At 35.4% G+C, this 17,456-nt stretch overlaps 2 protein-coding genes across 9 annotated transcripts in view; one reads left to right on the forward strand and one right to left on the reverse strand.

Annotated features, from left to right (window-relative positions):
• Positions 1-468: 468 nt before the first annotated feature.
• On the reverse strand, positions 469-2,470 carry LOC120627395 (transcription initiation factor TFIID subunit 7-like). The gene has a single exon (XM_039895396.1). The coding sequence runs from the start codon at positions 2,268-2,270 to the stop codon at positions 1,134-1,136; it is 1,137 nt and encodes a 378-aa protein (XP_039751330.1). The 5' UTR covers positions 2,271-2,470; the 3' UTR covers positions 469-1,133.
• Positions 2,471-3,456: 986 nt separating this feature from the next.
• LOC120627393 (E3 ubiquitin-protein ligase Ufd4) overlaps positions 3,457-17,456 on the forward strand; it is a 45,126-nt gene continuing 31,126 nt past the window's right edge. For 6 of the 8 annotated variants that reach the window (XM_039895388.1, XM_039895391.1, XM_039895393.1 and 3 more), the window contains exons 1-13: positions 3,457-3,631; positions 4,639-4,669; positions 5,560-5,699; positions 6,785-6,900; positions 7,208-7,326; positions 8,222-8,361; positions 9,056-9,231; positions 9,954-10,084; positions 10,874-11,007; positions 12,122-12,405; positions 13,079-13,243; positions 14,906-15,041; positions 16,196-16,379. In XM_039895388.1, the coding sequence (XP_039751322.1) occupies positions 5,560-5,699; positions 6,785-6,900; positions 7,208-7,326; positions 8,222-8,361; positions 9,056-9,231; positions 9,954-10,084; positions 10,874-11,007; positions 12,122-12,405; positions 13,079-13,243; positions 14,906-15,041; positions 16,196-16,379 (1,725 nt within the window). In that variant the 5' untranslated portion in view covers positions 3,457-3,631; positions 4,639-4,669. Of the gene's footprint in view, positions 3,632-3,732; positions 3,801-4,638; positions 4,670-5,554; positions 5,700-6,784; positions 6,901-7,207; positions 7,327-8,221; positions 8,362-9,055; positions 9,232-9,953; positions 10,085-10,873; positions 11,008-12,121; positions 12,406-13,078; positions 13,244-14,905; positions 15,042-16,195; positions 16,380-17,456 lie in introns of those variants that run through there. The other 2 variants (XM_039895390.1, XM_039895389.1) reach the window with 2 other exon arrangements.

A 17,456-nucleotide genomic window follows, 5' to 3' on the forward strand; every position in this document is an offset into this window, starting at 1 on the left:
TCTCTCAAGAACCAACAGTCCGAAAAAAAAATACCTTTTTTCCCCTTGACCAAGGTTACAGCTATTTTTTTTAAATTTGTGTTTCCAGGTATTCATGATTTAATCTTAACTGACTTATTAAAATATAGTGCTATCCTTTTCCATCAGTTACAGACTCACAGAGTAAAAATGACAGCACTTCTTTTAGTACTAATAAAGCACCATTGTTAAGTTATAGTATAAGTTCCAGCTAATTTACATAAATTCTACTATTCTCTTATCCACCAATCTATACTGAGCCAGCCTGGAGGACTACAGCCTAAACCATTTTCATTGTGTGAGGAGACCCTGTAACGGGCTGGTAATTGATATAATGATGATGAGGATGATGACATTATTCTCATAATATTAATCATTATAGTTGATATGGTTAAATAAGTCAGTTATTAACAGGTTTATATGTAGGTACATCAAATCAAAAAATTTCAATTGGTAGATACGCATGCTTTATTTATAATAACATTAGTCAGCTACAATAATAATAATAATGATAGTAATTACTTTGGCAGCACATTAGTAACATATATTTTGGTTATAATTAAGCACACATATATCATATGAATAAATTATAGTAGAAAGTCAATAATCCCTCCCCAGCTTCATCTGAATAATGCTATAATCTAAACTGCCCGCTACAAGCTTTCTGTCATCAATAAAAAATTTAAAATAAACTTTCACCAATATGCAGCTAATGAAACTCTGACCTTATGTGCCTTGAGGTTTTTTAGGTTATAAATACATGTAAGTTTCAGATATAATACTTGAACTAGTAAAGAAGTGGCCAATACTATAATAGACCATCAAAATAGCAAGATAACAAGTCACAAAATTATATTACATTGAAAGAAAATGTTTTTTTTTTTCATTTTTAACATTCCATACCAAAAGGGTCTCAAAGGATCCTATAACTACACCTCTGTAGTCTGAATCTCATGAATTCATCCTATATAACACATTTTTTTTGTTTATAAGTTATAGTAATACTTTAAATGCTCCCTGATTCTATGGGCTCAGTTGTTGAAAGTTTGGATTATAGTGCCTTCATTCAAAGATGGTTCTAATTATCACGTAAAAAATTTATAAACTTGTGATGTTTATTTCAAGTGAGATTTTAAGTTTTGGTATTCAATCTCTTTAGTTATTATTTCTTTATTTAATGTTTTCAAAATATCTTGAAATCTTTGCCTCAATGTCATATTCTCCATTCCAGCTATTTCTAGCTGTGTACGTTGTCTCCTCTGTTTCAATTCTTCAAGGTCAGTTTTGAGTTGCTGCAGCTTAATAATTGAATCACTGCTATTACCTGGTTGCCTGAAGTCTTCTGAATAATGACCACTTGACTCTGAAACAACGGTATGAGGTTTGCTGCTCTTCTGTGACTGTGACTTTTTCTTAGGTGTAACAAACATTTCAGACTTGAATTCTGTGGCTAACTGATGAATCCTACTTTGTTCTACCCCATGAATAGAACTTGTGTCTGATAAAGGTTCATCATAAAGTGAAAGCCGGCTGTCATCTATCTCAACATTAACATTACCATCTTCAACATCACTGTCACTTAATGCACCACCAAATATATCTTCCACTTTTGAAGGTGGCTTTGTAATAGTTGAACTTTTAGTTTGTCTTTTGCCTTTTTTCTCTTTAGAAGTTGTTGGTTCATTTTTGGAAGTAATGCAATCTTCTTCTTTGATCACCTCCCATGTTACACTGACAGCTTCATTGTCGGCCCTCAATAGTCTTTTTACCTCTTTTTCAATTTCAGGTGCCTCGGAACATTTCTTTCGTAAAGTTTTCCTGAAACGCCGTTTCCTTACATTTTTAGTTGGTGGTGTTATACCATGAGGCCATAGGTATTTTTTATCAACCTTGTGGGGATCTTTTCTCTTATTTTTCGCTGGGGACTCTTCCTCAGTATGAGGATCTGGTTCTTCCTTGCATATCATCATCTGAGAGATATCTGCAGTTTTGTAAAGACTTTTTCTGTCTATAGTCTTCCATGATTCAACAATGGTAGGTAAGTCAACGGTTTTAGCGTGTAACAACCAATGGTCAAATCTTACTTCTCCATGTCTCATATCATTATCCAGCTGTATTGTAAGTCTATTTTTAAAATTTTCCCCAGATCTGATCAAATCTCTTAGAGCTTTAGCGGGCTCTACGGGCATTTTCATTATAAACTGTGTTTCTAACTCTACAGGATAATCAGGTTCACGTTTTTCTCGACTCATTCTGTCACAAATAGGAACTACTAATTTTTAAAAGGGCCTAATGCTCGGTTCAAAAGATTATTCGCGAGAATATAATAGGAAAGATATCCCGAAAATTTGCTGAATGTTGAGATATCAAAATCCAATCAATATTGGAATCAGTCAATTTTTTTTTTAATTTATTTCAAGGCCACGGATTCAAGCTCGGCGTACGCCGTACAGAACAGATACGACCAATCGTCATATCAATATCAATAGACAGCACAGACCAGTAAATGCCAAATGGTAGACAGTACGTATCAATTTATTAACTGTGGTAGCTTAGCTCTTTTCAGTATCAATCTGAGGTACCAATAATTATCACAGAGATTCTTTAAGTACGGACTATGTAGTTGTAGCTTGTAGGTAAAGAATGGAACGAGCAGTCCTATTACCTATGGCTCAAGAATAATTAATGCCAAAATCGACACCTTTAAATATCATAGTAACAAAAAACCAGTCTAGAAACGATTCTGTCGATAAATCCGTGACGCCAAGCGATTTAGCGTTTCGGTACGCATCGCGTAGAATCTTATTAGGGTTAGGGCTTATAACTGCCAACCTTTAATAGGTTAGACCACTATCATCTTAGACTGCATCATCACTTATTACATCAAGATTGCTGTGAATTGCTTACTTGTTATAAAATAATAACACAGGTTAAAAAAGAATTAAATGAGATAGGTACTTTTAATGTTGCAGATAAAAACTGTTTTTTATCTAAAACAGTCTGTCGAAAATATTGAGTTCGACTCCCGGCACGCACCGTGTTTTAATTAAATATCTTTTACTATTTGCTATCGTGGAGAAACCGAAACACACACAGGCAGGCTACACAGGCCTTCGAAACCGAAGGTCTGTGTAGTTAAGTGTTGTGCACAAGTTTAAGACTTCTTGGATTGTTATTGTAATACTTCTAATAAGGCTAAATTATATAATTATAATAAAATGGTAACCGAAATGTAACCGACACTGAATATTCTAGGACTGCCAATCAGTTTACGCGTCGAGTTAAGATGAACGGACATAATATAAAGCATAGGATGAAACAAACTTAAGTTTGTATCCTCATCGGTCTTAAAGTCTATACTTTTGCTTTGTATCCTCTTTACTATTAAAATAAATAAAAAATGGTGATTTATAATCTGTGTTTGTGGTGGTTTGTGATTTGTGGTAATTCAATTTCGTGTGGTGATTTTATTTAATTGGAAAAAAATAATTAGATTTTAGATTTACTTGTGAATGAATTGCATCAGAATTGAAAGTAAGAAAATATTGTCGGTTAGGTTATTTATTTGTTAAATTTTCATTGGAAAACGCCTTGGCGTCATGGCTCATTGAATGTAAGTAGATGTCAATCTCACTATTGAGCACTGTACATAAACCATATATATTTTAGTACCTAATAGCTTTCATTCTCATAAAAAGATAATAATTCAAAAATCATTCCATTATCTTGGAACAGAGAAAGGACACCGTCAGTTTAATGGAAGGGTAGACCAAAAGAGAAAGGTATCATTTTAATAATGTTTATTGAGGTAGTAACCTACTTTATTGCGATTGTGTCGTTTGGATAATAAGTACATCGCAATTTTATTTTCACTTAAAAGATTACTTAACTAATATAATTTATGCAAGCATGATGTCAGCATATTGTTTAAAAAATACCCTTTATCAGAGGTTCACATTATCCAAAGTGAACATTCGACCCTTTTAGGGATAACAAAGCGATTAGGTACATTCAACTTATTTATGTAGGTATGTATGTAAACAATGAGTATTTGTATTTAGCTATACAACATTTAAACTTCTACACAGGGGTAGGATATAAACTGTTGCTAAAACAAGTTTATTGATAAATGTTATAAGCCTTCCTGACTGACTTTAACTTGTTTCTACTTATAATTTCTAGATGTTAAATATGTATCATTATGATCATTATCCATTTAAATTGGTGCGAATCAAGCTAACTGAGAGGTTAAATAGGTAATTATAGTCCAGTAAAAGACTTATATACAGAGGGAAAAAATACATGGGGTTGTCCTGCTACCCTTGATACCAAAAATAGGTAGTTTTATTCTTATTCATTCATCTAGGACTTGCTTATCACAGAAATTAATACCTAGAGAAGGCATAGATTTTAAATTTGTAAATGTTTGTGTTGTTGTGTCTTAATATGTGATAAGCAATTAGGATACCTAAATATTAGTGATAACTACAATATGTACCTACATATTTTAAATGATTAAATTGTACTCGCTTTCAAAATAATTTTAATGATTATAAGAACAAAGAAAAAGTAAATTAATGCCTGAAGCGTTAATTACGATTGATATTCAAATTTTTGCAGGTCTATGTGAATACACCACCAAAGCCTCAAGGTAATATGATAATTTTATCATTATTTCTGTTATTTTATTTAAAAATTTATTAAAATAATAGTGGTACTCTATTAAATTTAGGATAATATTGTAGACTTTTTGTTACTGATAAGAAACATCTAGTTTGCTTACTAACAAAAACACAATCAGTATGAGTTGAGTGATAGAATAATCATAATAATAGCCTTTATTTAGAATTTGCATTAATTGAATTTGAATTTGCTTGTCCTGCAATCACACCATTCTCTATTGTGCTGTGCTGCACCATGTTTACCCTACCACCTCTATAACATCATCTTCCAAGCTTTTCCTTTGTCTCTTCATCTACACTGTTAGCTATAGATTAACTATTGATTTTATGGAACTAAATATAAAATTGTAGTTTGTATCCAACACTGGACACTAAATATTAAATTTTATTAAGTTATTGTAGAAGATTTTAATTTATATCCATTGCAATTTAAATTTAATAAAGCTAAAGGTCACATATTAAATAGCTCTGAAACCCATGGGTAGCATCTTCAAAATAAAGATTCCTCACATTTGTCCTTCAGAAAATAAGTTATATCTAGGAGCCCTGGGAGCTTACTCTATTTGCAAGGCTCGTTAAAATTTAAGTAGGTAATCTGAACCTTTTTCTTCTATAATTTATAATAAATCAACTCTTATGAAGTCTAGGTCCACTTTACCAAAGGTTAAACTGGTGTAAAATGATTCAGGCATATCTGGCAAATTAAATTGGACTATGTGACTGTTATTTTTTCTTTTGTTTGAAATTATTGAAAGAAATGAATCAATTAAAATGGTGTAAGCCCTGATCATCGTTTTCCATTAATTTAACCTTTGTTATATGCTTTATTATTACCTAATGTTGAAATTTGTACTTCAAGATGGCTGAAGTGGACCCAGAGACGTTACTGGAGTGGCTGCTCACAGGGCAAGGAGATGAGCGGGATATGCAGCTAATAGCACTTGAGCAGCTTTGCATGCTGCTATTAATGTCTGATAATGTAGATAGGTGCTTTGAGAGGTAAATATAAACATTAGACTGGTATCATCCAAACAATACCGAAAGCTATGTCATACATCAGTTGCTGTATACAAACAGCTTTAGGTTGTGTCTAAATGCAGGTTTAGTTAAATATAAGTAACTTGACTTCATAGTTGTGGAGACATGGTGCATATAAATGTTTACACATATCCTTTTTAAGACCAAGTATTTAGCATTTCATGAGATGCACTGACATTGAAGGGTTCTCCTCCAGGTCATATTTTTAGCCTGATTGAAAAAAATAATAATAAAACTAAGCAACAAACAGTGTTTTCCATGCTACAAATTGTATTGTTAGAACCATTTATTACAAACTTTACTTTCGTATTTTAAGTTTTATTACAACAATAATCAATTCACCTAGTTTAAAAGTCCAAGCCATCCTTCTTATTCTTACAGAAATTCAGTTTAGGATTGGTGGAAGTAATTTATAAGACTAACTTATGAACATTCAAAAACCGTCTTTTAATTAACATTTTAACCGGAAATAAAAAAATTGCAATTTATTAACTTACCCAATCATCATAACAATTTAAATATTAAAACTTATTCAGTGAAGTTTTTTTCTCTCAAAATGATTACTTACAGCAAATTATAATAATAAATAATAACTTTACAGTCTAATAAATCATTATTAAGGTTGGAAAATGTTACGAAGTTGGAAGTGTCTGTTTGTAATGTCAAAATAACAGATTTCACTAGATTCATATGAAAGTATATATATTATGGTACTTATAACAAAAACAGTCTATTTGTTCAGATTAATTTCCGAAATGGCTGGAGCAATTATAATATTAAAGGGGGTTCAGAGATTACATAAAAGTAGTAGTTTTTGAAGAATTAAATAAAATACTTATACAAGTTTTTATTTAAACAATCCTCAAGGGTGTAGAATTTACGTAATACAATCTGTACGTACAATTTGTAAACAAATTGTATTATGCTAGTTAAAAAATATTATTTTAACACTACTTAAAAATATTATCTGACCATATTTTTGAGTGATTGCCAGAATAAATCAATAATATGTACATAGATACAACAAACTTTTATTTTCCTTTCAGTTGCCCTCCAAGGACCTTCTTACCAGCCCTGTGTAAAATCTTCTTAGATGATTGTGCACCAGACAATGTACTAGAGGTGACGGCTAGAGCGATTACCTATTACTTGGATGTATCAGGTAATCAACTTATTCTTGTAAACTGTTTATTTAAATTTTTTAGCCAATCTATTATTGTAATGTAATTTTGTACCTATTATGTGTAATATGCATTTTCTATTTTTTATGACTGGTAAAATAATACATATTATTATCTCTTGCTGTTTGTTCTCAGCAACAGATAAAGTGGACTCAATAGGAAGATTATGTTAAGTAACATGCATATTATAGTATAGGGTTGCTAGAAGGTTATAACATGTGGTTGGTTTAGATAGGTATAAGACATGTTGCAATTGATCTGCAATATTCATAATGATATTTTTTGCAGCTGAATGTACAAGGAGAATAGTAGCCATTGAGGGAGCTGTGAAAGCCATATGCAGTAGACTACTCACAGTTGACCCTAACAACAGAACAAGTAAAGATCTTGCAGAACAATGCATCAAAGTAAGTTGATATGTATATTTAATCTCATTTAATAATTATTTTCGTTTTACTTTAACGTCATCAATAGCCTAAACCAGTATACTGCTAGACTAAAGGCCTCTGCAGAAGAGGGTTTGCCCATAATCACGGGTAGATTTGTTGGTGATATAAGTTCAAAGTTTATATAAAACGTAAGCTTAAAAAGAAAAATCCTAATATAATGTTAAGGATTACTTAAACGATAAAATAGCTTGGGTGTGAATTGCTCTAGCTTCAAAGCTTAATATAATTTTACTGTGAGATGGTGCTAACAAAAAAACAGTTTACCCGCCTAAGTTTGTTGTGGGCTCTTCTTAGACCAGGGCGCGTTTGGAACCCTCGTAGCATTAGGTTTAAGTTGGCGAACGAAGTTATCACCATCCCCTTACAATTATGTAAACATACATGTATGAACACTTCATAAGTGCCTGTGATAGGCCTACATGAATGAAGAAATTTTGAATTTGAATTTGCCTTAAGTAATTATAACTAGTAATGGAGATTTTCTTCATTTAAATGATCTGCATGCCCTGTGCATACCCTCTATGCTCGCCACTGGGTACAGCATAAACAATTTCCATACACTCGAAATCCTACAACACTTAAAGCAGTTTGTAGGATTTTCAATTTTTAACAGATTTCACAGATCTTCAAAGGGACTACCTTTAAGCACAAGAAATCCACAGTTTTATTCTCTTCTGCCATCAAGACAGAATCATATAGCATAAGTGGCATAACTTTTTAACATTTGTCTTGATTTCATAATTCGAAAACTTTTTTCTACTTTAAATGCTACATGTATTTAAAACGAGGTGCGTTTATTGTGCTCCATATAGTTAGCCAGTTTTCGCGATACCATGGAATTCTTTTGTTTCAGGTATTAGAGTTGGTGTGCACTCGCGAAGCCGGCGCGGTGTGGGAGGGAGGTGGTTTGCCTTCAGTGCTGCACTTTATAACTCACCACGGCACTTCTGTGCACAAGGATACACTTCACTCTGCCATGGCTGTAGTGTCGAGGTAAAATATTATCACCGAATAGTGTATAGTTCTATTTTTTTATGCATACGTCTAGACAGCTGTAGTTGTAATTGCCGGCCGTGACTGCTATTACTGACAAAGGCTCGGTCGCGGGCCACAGCCGTAGCCCGTATCACTTTCTTCCACATTGTCCCAATGTAAAACTACGCACTGGCAGTATTATGAATAATACGATTTTTCATCGCCTTTTTTACGCCATTACGCCTTTGTCATCAATTGAATGTAGGGCTGCCAATTTCGGCTATAGCTGCCTAGAAAAAAAAATTAAGATATCAAGTTTTTTTTTGACATTTTCTCTCATTGTAAGCTTTAAGTAAGTTATAGCCAGGGTATTATACAAATGACTAATTTCTTAGTATCAAGGTTGTTTGGAAGCATCCGGCTCCACCTTCTGTGACCAGATAGAAAAATTAAGAAATTCTTGATGATGGAAAAAAGCAGCTATTGTGTTTTTGCCTGGTTCTTCTCGTTTCGCCTTCCAAATCGGTTGTAGTGTTGATGGTAAACAGACACACAGTGTTGTAGGTAGAGTATCAGTGGTAAATAGACGTACAGACTTGACGTTTCAAAAGTGCTTATTATAAATGAATTTGGAACTGAAATTAGATGTAGATAAGTCGCGTGTGAACACGTGAATGTTAAAATGTAAACTGTATTATTTTGTTATTGTCAGAGTGTGCGGTAAGATGGAGCCGGGTGACGCACGCGTGGGTGACGCGGTGTCATCGCTGTCATTGTTGTTGCGTCATAGCGACGCACGTGTGGCTGACGCTGCGCTGCGTTGCTTTGCGTCACTCGCAGACAGATTTGCACGCGCGCACGCTGACCCGGCGCCGCTCGCCGAACATGGTAAGGGTTACAACATATTGGTTATTGATAAAAAATTTCCTCCTCGTAAATAATTATATCAAAATCAGTTTATTATACTTGTGTTTGCGTTTGCAGTTAGTTTTATTTACCTATATACATAACAAATATATGAATCATGTTTTAATGTTCCACTGCTGGCATAGTATACTCTCATAGAATTTCATTTAGTGTAAACGCTGCTTAAATGTGAGGCAGGAAGATATAAACGATTAGTATCATATGCCAGTTAAAATATCATAAACAGAAGTCTTTACAATTTTAAGACCAATTCAGGAGTCAAATCGTACCTAGTACAAAATGTTAATCACTAGATGAAGAAGACAGCAGCACGTAACAAATATGCATAGTTTATTTTAAGGTTAAGTCGAAGAAGGTGTGGGCATATGTTTTGTGGGAATTTTACTCCGTACGATATAGTAAAATACCCAAAATAAGATATCGACACAAGTGAATCGAGCAGTGAATGTTAACATGGGCGTACCCAGCATCTGGTCTAAAAGGTCACATAATCCGCCGCAGTTTTGTGAACTTTTTCTTAGAGGGCCAAAACTGTATTTTTTTTCTGTCTTCTTACCCGTCTGTATCATTGGCGCCATACATTTTTATGAGAGTTTATACATTTTCTGCTATATTTCCAGGTGGGGGTAGCTGGGCACGCCCATGAATGTTAACAAGCACTTAATATGTAATACAATTTGCAGGTTTGATCGAAGAATTAGTGCGTCGTCTAGGTACTACGGAGAGCTCCGACGATAAATGCCTCATGCCTTCAGTTTCCACCACCGTCAGCCTACTATCAACGCTTTGTCGTGGCTCTGCACAAATTACACATGTAAGTATTAAAGCGTATCCATACATATCTAGGTCAGGGCAGTTAATGTTCCGTCGGAGACAGATTCTTCTCCAAATTTTATACTTCGGGCTGCGTCTCGCGGTTTCACTCGCGGTGTATAAGTCTGCATGCCAATTTTTTTTTTGGAACGTTTTGAAGAAGTTTTCAATGACAAATTGTAGCTATAGAGTCTTATTATATAAAATTTTGAAATATGTTATGGGTTGATAACAAGAGAGCGGGTACTTTACATTCTGCCCGGGACATCCAGCTTGACGTCATATTATTATCCTTGTATGTATCCGTTTGAATATTTTAAAGATATATTGTTTAAACACGAAAACCTATAGTTATAGTTGGATAGAAGCGGGCGTAAATTTGCGGAAATCCATAATATATTATGAAAAATAAGCTTAATTTGCTATATTCCGCGAAAAGCACGAGAATCTGTATGGTGTAATTTAATTTCTTCAATCCTTATGCTCCACTCCGCAATGTACTCTACATTGCCGAAGACCTTTTTTTCTCCGAAACCGGAGCATTCTCAGGAGATGTTGACAATGTACTTGTTCATTGTTGTATTGTTCATGTTACAATACTACAATGAACTAACTTTATACAAGATGACGTTGATACTCACGTTATTAATATACTAGTATACTCCTTCCTGCCATTATTCCTGTTCAATAAGGGCCATATTAAAAACGTGGCATAAAGTCGCAATCGTTATGCAATGTTTTTGTTGTATCTTTCAACCACGTTATTGATCTGGTGTCTTGTTCTCATTAGGATTTAGTTCGGCTCGATCTATGCTCTGCCATAGAAACAGCGGTGCAAGCAGACGAGCGTTGGTGTCTGGAGTGCATGCGTCTCGTGGATTTGCTACTCGTTCTGCTTTGTGAAGGACGTCACGCCATACAGACGTACGTATTATGAATGTTAAAATGTAAAATTTAAATTGTTGATGTTGGAAAAGAGCAACTGCTGAGTTTCTTGTCGGCTTCTTCTCGGTAAAATCTGCCTTCCGAACCGGTGGTAGAGTCACCTACTTGAAATAAATGAATTTTGAATTTTGAATTATTTAATTACCTACTTTGTCAGCATAAAGATTCTGTTTTTAGTTTGATATCCAACGGGGTGCAATAGATTTTATTCTTCATCATTAAAACAAGTGATATTTTAATTGGGTATTTTATTATTAATATGCGGTACTTACGTACGTATAATGTTACATATATAGTTCAATACAATACAATAGAGTAAACATATCTTATATCTTTAAACGAGCAATTCTTGTATATATATATATATATAATTTGAATCTCGGAATCGGCTGCAACGATTTTCATGGAATTTAGTATACAGGGGGTTTCGGGGGCGATAAATCGATCTAGCTAGGATTCGTTTTTAGGAAATGTCATTTTATTTGTGTTTTCCGGTAATAACCGATTTGGTGCAACGAAGTTGCACGGGTCAGCTAGTTAGTATTTATACACGTTTTGTTTATAAATACTTATATTTAATAAACAAAATCTTAAAATTTATTGACAGAAAATTTCAATTTTAGGCCCAACCAAAGAATATAACTCTTGGGATGCATCTCCGACTAGATAATATTAAAGAATTTCGTCTGATAGATATGCCTAGTTATCACCCTACAGACAAAGATTTGACGCTGTGTTTGATATGCTGTTTAGTAAATAATAATACCCGTAACAGCTTAGCCCATTTAAGATTCTAAGATTCCATCATCACCTACCACCAGGTGACATTGCAGTCAAGGGTATATATATATAGTACATGAAAAAAAACGAATATTAATGGAAAGTATCCCTTTGATTTTTAGCCAAATTCTTTAACTTAAGAGCTGAGCTCTTGTCCGTGTAGCCCTCTCCAAACTGCTTTAACCATGACCCACTCTTTCCCCTCAATCATGTTCGTGATAAATTCACGTTTCAGTGGGTTACAAATCATTTTCCCACTTCTGATTTCTATACTTTAAAAATAATATTCAGTTAAGGATTAACTTGTGTACAGTGGCTCAAACCGCATGGGTTCCGCGTCTGGTTCAACCAGTAACGGCACAAGCGGCGAGGGTTCAAGCGGCACCCCAACTCCCGGCACCACCACCGGCACCCGCGGGGACAAGTCGCACCGGCAACTCATTGACTGCATCCGCGGGAAGGACACCGACGCTCTCATCGCCGCTGTTACCAGCGGGACAGTGGACGTCAACTTCACAGATGACGTGGGTCAGACGCTCCTCAACTGGGCTGCGGCCTTCGGTACGAGGGAGATGGTAGAATTCCTGTGCGATAAAGGTAAGATAACAGAGTCATTGCGTCATTGTAATTTTTGTAGACAGGCAGACGGACAGCGGAGGCCTAGTAATCGCACACAGTAATTATTGTCATAGTGGTAAAAGGAGGGTGGTGCGGGGCGAGGAAAGAACCCATACTCTTTGAATTATGGGCTCTTTCCTCGCCCCCGATACAACGACGCGACGTTTGAACAGAACCTTGAAAAGCAAAGGAAATAGGTTATTGAATACGCGCTTAAATATTACGCTGAAAAGATACATTTGTTTATCTCGATAGTTTTTTTTGTTATTCCACTACAAGTTGACCGTACTAACCCTTGACTGCAATCTCACCTGTGTGACTGCCATACTCCCTAACAGGTAGCGGGCTAACGTGTTAGGGAGTATAGTAGTCATACCCTTAATCAGTTTCTATGCGACATCGCACTGGAACACTAAATTGCTTAGCGGCATGTCTTTGTCTGTGGGGTGGTAACAAGCCACGGCCAAAGCCTCCCACCAGACTAGACAATAGAAATATTTAAGAAATTATAAATCCCCAAATTTCCTCTGTCGGGAATCGGATCCGGGACCTTATACTTAAATTTACAGCGCTCACCGTTGCGCCAGGGAAGTTGTCAAAAAGTTTTTGCATTACCCTGTCGAAACTACCTCCAGTATTGCTGATATTTCAGGTGCCGATGTAAACCGCGGGCAGCGTAGTTCGTCGCTTCATTACGCAGCCTGCTTCGGCAGGCCGGCCATTGCCAAAGTGCTGCTGCGGTACGGCGCTAATGCTGACTTGCGCGATGAGGATGGGAAAACACCCCTTGACAAAGCGAGGGAAAGACATGAACAAGGTGAATTGATAATTATGTGTTCATCCGTAGAAAATTAAGTTATTACGTAGATTCAGATGATAATTTGAAAAAAATAACTAGGTTTCATAATTATGTAAATAAATTGGGAGTAATAATAATAAGATTTATTGTATGAACACACGTACAATGGTATAACATGAAATAATAAAAAAAACATTAAAAAGGAAATTACAACCATAATCCGAACACAAAAATATATAAATTATATAAATACATAATCTAATGAAATGAAAATAAGCTGTTAGGTCAAAATACAAGTAGATTATAATAAATTAAAACAGTCATTCTTAAAAAATATCCATAATATTGTTGTTGATATATACATACATAATTAATCGAAATAATAACATTAAGTAAAATCAAATTATTCATTAATTGAGTAAAAGCAATGAAATAATAGCCACTCATGCAATTTTCTCTTAAATAAAGGAAGATTCATTTCTTTTATGGATAAAGGATGGATGGACAATACTACGTTGTTTTTTAATAGGAGTCGTGTATACATCATGTTTCTATTCAGTTGGATGTTATGCGCTGATGGAAATACGCTACAGATGTATCAGTAGTTGTGTGTCGGTTCAGCGACAGAACCAACTTGCTTCCGAAGTCTCTTATATACACGACCACAACTAAAGTGCCAATATTGGATAGAAGCAGGCGTTACTTTGCGGTCCAATCCACGATATATTATGAAAATTAAGCTTAATTTGCTATGCTCCGCGAAAAGCAGGAGAATCTGTATGGTGTAATTAATAATTTCTTTAATCCTTATACTCCACACCAAACACATCTTCGGCAATGTACTGTCTACGCACGTTTCGCTCCGAAACCGTTGTATCCTCAGGAGACGTCGACTTTACAATGAACAACTATTATTCATAATAAAATCGAACAACAATTATTCATTGTATAAAGAGAAATTTTATAAAGCTTATTTTTCATAATATAAAGTGGCAATTGATATTATATCTTTGAACTTGTGATGTGACTGCTCGGATTCAAATGGGTCATAAACCCATTTGAATCGGAGCAGTCACGTCACGTATACAAATTTCCTCGGTGTATTGCACAAGCACTCTGAAATAGTTGACAGATTTTAAAAGCGGCTGTCGACTAATGCTTAAAGGCGTGCATCGGCTACTTGAAAGACTTGGCAGGTTTCTAACCTGCAGTGTACATGCTATGCATCATAATTTGGAGGATTCCGTTATTTTATTATTGTATTATTACTGCTAAATAGTAACTGAGGTTCTAAATGATTAAATAAATAAATAATAAATAAATATACTACGACAATACACACATCGCCATCTAACCCCAAAGTAAGCATAGCTTGTGTTATGGGTACTAAGATGACTGATGAATAATTCTAATATGAATAATATACATAAATACTTATTATATATAGATACACACCCAGACACTGAAACACATTCATGTTCATCACACAAACATTGTCCAGTTGTGGGAATCGAACCCACGGCCTTGGCTCAGAAAGCAGGGTCGCTGCCCACTGCGCCAATCGGCCGTCAAATGATTAAATAATGCTTCTTCATAGTTTCCAAGTAACTTGTTGCTAGTGCTGGAAACTATCTATACGAATATTATGACGATTATAACCTATAAAAATATGTTTCATAGGTCACAGGGAGGTAGCAGCTATATTGCAGTGCCCCGGAGAGTGGCTAGTCGTTAGTAATCATGATTCGCCAGCTTCTTCGAACGATGAAGATTTTCCAGACACTGGGGACAAGGAGATGGCTGCTATATACCTGGAGTAAGTCCATCCAAGTCTTTCCTACAATTATCTGGACTCTGTAGCAGTCCAGCAGCGGTAGTAGCAGGAACCTTAAATATAAAATACCTAATTTGCAAGATTCTCTATTACAATTACAGAAGGTACAATGCAAACTGCATTGTTGTTATGTTATTATTCCTCGGTATCAAACCGCGGGCACAAATCTGCTTTCGCGTTGTTATTCAAGTTGTGTTCTGCTTGCAACCACCAATGAAAAAACGCCTTTTTGAGTGAGTTGGAGTTTTTAGCAGTAGAAGAGCTTTTTGGAGCACGCTCAATCGAGAAAGTCCCAACGCGATGCTTATTTCTGTTGTCAAGCAGCACTGCTGAATTCCTGTCTTAGGGGCGTGGTTGCCGGTGTAATTTCAGGCTTAATATCTACGCCTCAATTTGATGGACGGAGCACAGCACTTTGTAGGATGAGTTTTGCAAGCCCTGCAATATATTGCTTATAGGTGATGGTATCTACTTATCACTAGGTGGGCACCTACTTGCTTCGTCAAATCCTCACTATCATATTATAAAATACGAAAGTGTGTTTACGTTTGTTTTTTTGTCCTTTATTCCCGTTCTAACTATGCAATTAATATAATTGATAAATAAAGATTTTAAACTATGATTTTCGTGGTTAATCGACATTTCTTACTCTCAACGGGTTTATACCACGATAATATTTTGGATTTGCCGATATTTCGACCCAGTTGCATGGATCGTGGTAACGACGAGATGTCAAGTTGGATGTCACGGGCAGAATCTGACTGGCTCTCGTGTCTCTGGCTTTCGTGTTCTTTTTGTCGGTATTTCACGAACTGTTCCACACACTACACTGACAACGTCACTTTTAAATTGAGAAGCTGTACGATGCTTGCTTGGTTTGCATAATTCTACCACTGGATTTCAGACACTTGCTAATTTAAAACCGTCCTCACGATTGAAGAAACGTATGACGGAGAGTAACATAGGCTTCCTTTTATCCCAGAAGAACCTTAATCACCGCGGATGAAGAACGCGGGCAATGCAATTTAATTATATATATAATTTAATAATAGCAGGTTGGATGCTGCTGTCTTGCCTAGGTCTTCCTGGCTTTACGCATGATGATCATGATATGATTGTATTCCGTGTGTTACCAGACGATTAGTGCCAGTGTTCTGCGCGCGGTACATAGGCGCGGGGGCTGCGGGCGTGCGTCGCGCGTGTCTGTCGCTTGTACGCAAAATGGTGCACTACGCGCCCGCACCACGACTCCGCGCGCTGTCTACCCCCCGCATAGCTGCCCTACTCACGAGACTCGTCGCGCAAGTGCTAGACACTCAGGTCAGTGTCGTACTTATTTTGTATACATATAAACTCTGTAACAGGGGTTCAAGTCTGTTATCACAATAGGCGTGATGACAGTAACACAGAATCGTTAGGATATGTATTTATCTAATGATTAAAGATTTATGTATTTTTATTAACATTCGAAAGTGATATTGGTATTAATTAAAAATCGCAAGATCTAGCAATCTGCCATGACAGGAACGCCGAACGCGAATTATGACATAACTTTGTACCGCTTGAACTTCGAAAATCTCTTGCGTATATCAAGTTCTTTGTGTTTTCATCAATACCAAAATCAATCATCTTTCGTTATGTAACGAGAACTTGCTACAGCTCTATAAGCGTTTTCGTATGAAATATAAAAAAAAAATGCAATTTATATCGACAAAACTTTTAATTTCTGCAAAATAAGATATTTTTTGTATTAAGTAGATACTTCCGAATATCATGGCCCATAGGGCAGTTTTTCAGAATTAGTTATCATGCCTATTGTGTCTCTGTGGTTGATCAAAGACAAAAGTAGTAATGGTAAAAAAAAACAAACGAAAAAATGGCGATCAACATAACAAAAAGTACCCCTTCCTACTTTTCGCTCGATTACCGAAAGTTTCATAATTTAAAAAAAAAAACGAGCGTGTATGATTGCTAATAAACTAGCTTAGTTTGACTATTGGTTACACACATTATTTTAATAAAAACAACCGTTTTTTTTTATTTTTTCCATGATTACTTTTAGTCATTGATTGACCACTGAGACATTATATTGCAAAAGCAGACTTGGTCCCCATGTAGTAAATAAACATCATGATCATCCACAGGTTATTAATTTCCCACTGCGGGTCACAGGACTTTTCTCTCATAGAAAAGAGGATTTTTATTTATTGTAATGATAGGCAAACAAATTAATCCAATTACAATGCAAATTGTATGAATCGCCCATTGAGCACTTAGACCGTTGGGACCTTATTAATAAAAGTGGCGTTTAAGGTGTTATTTTATTTTGACTTTTTATATAAACTATTTGCAGCGATGTAGCGTAACTAGCCATTTTAGTACCCATTGAATTCTGCG

This window comes from Pararge aegeria, chromosome 11 (genome assembly GCF_905163445.1).
Source record: "Pararge aegeria chromosome 11, ilParAegt1.1, whole genome shotgun sequence".
Lineage (NCBI taxonomy): Eukaryota > Metazoa > Arthropoda > Insecta > Lepidoptera > Nymphalidae > Pararge > Pararge aegeria.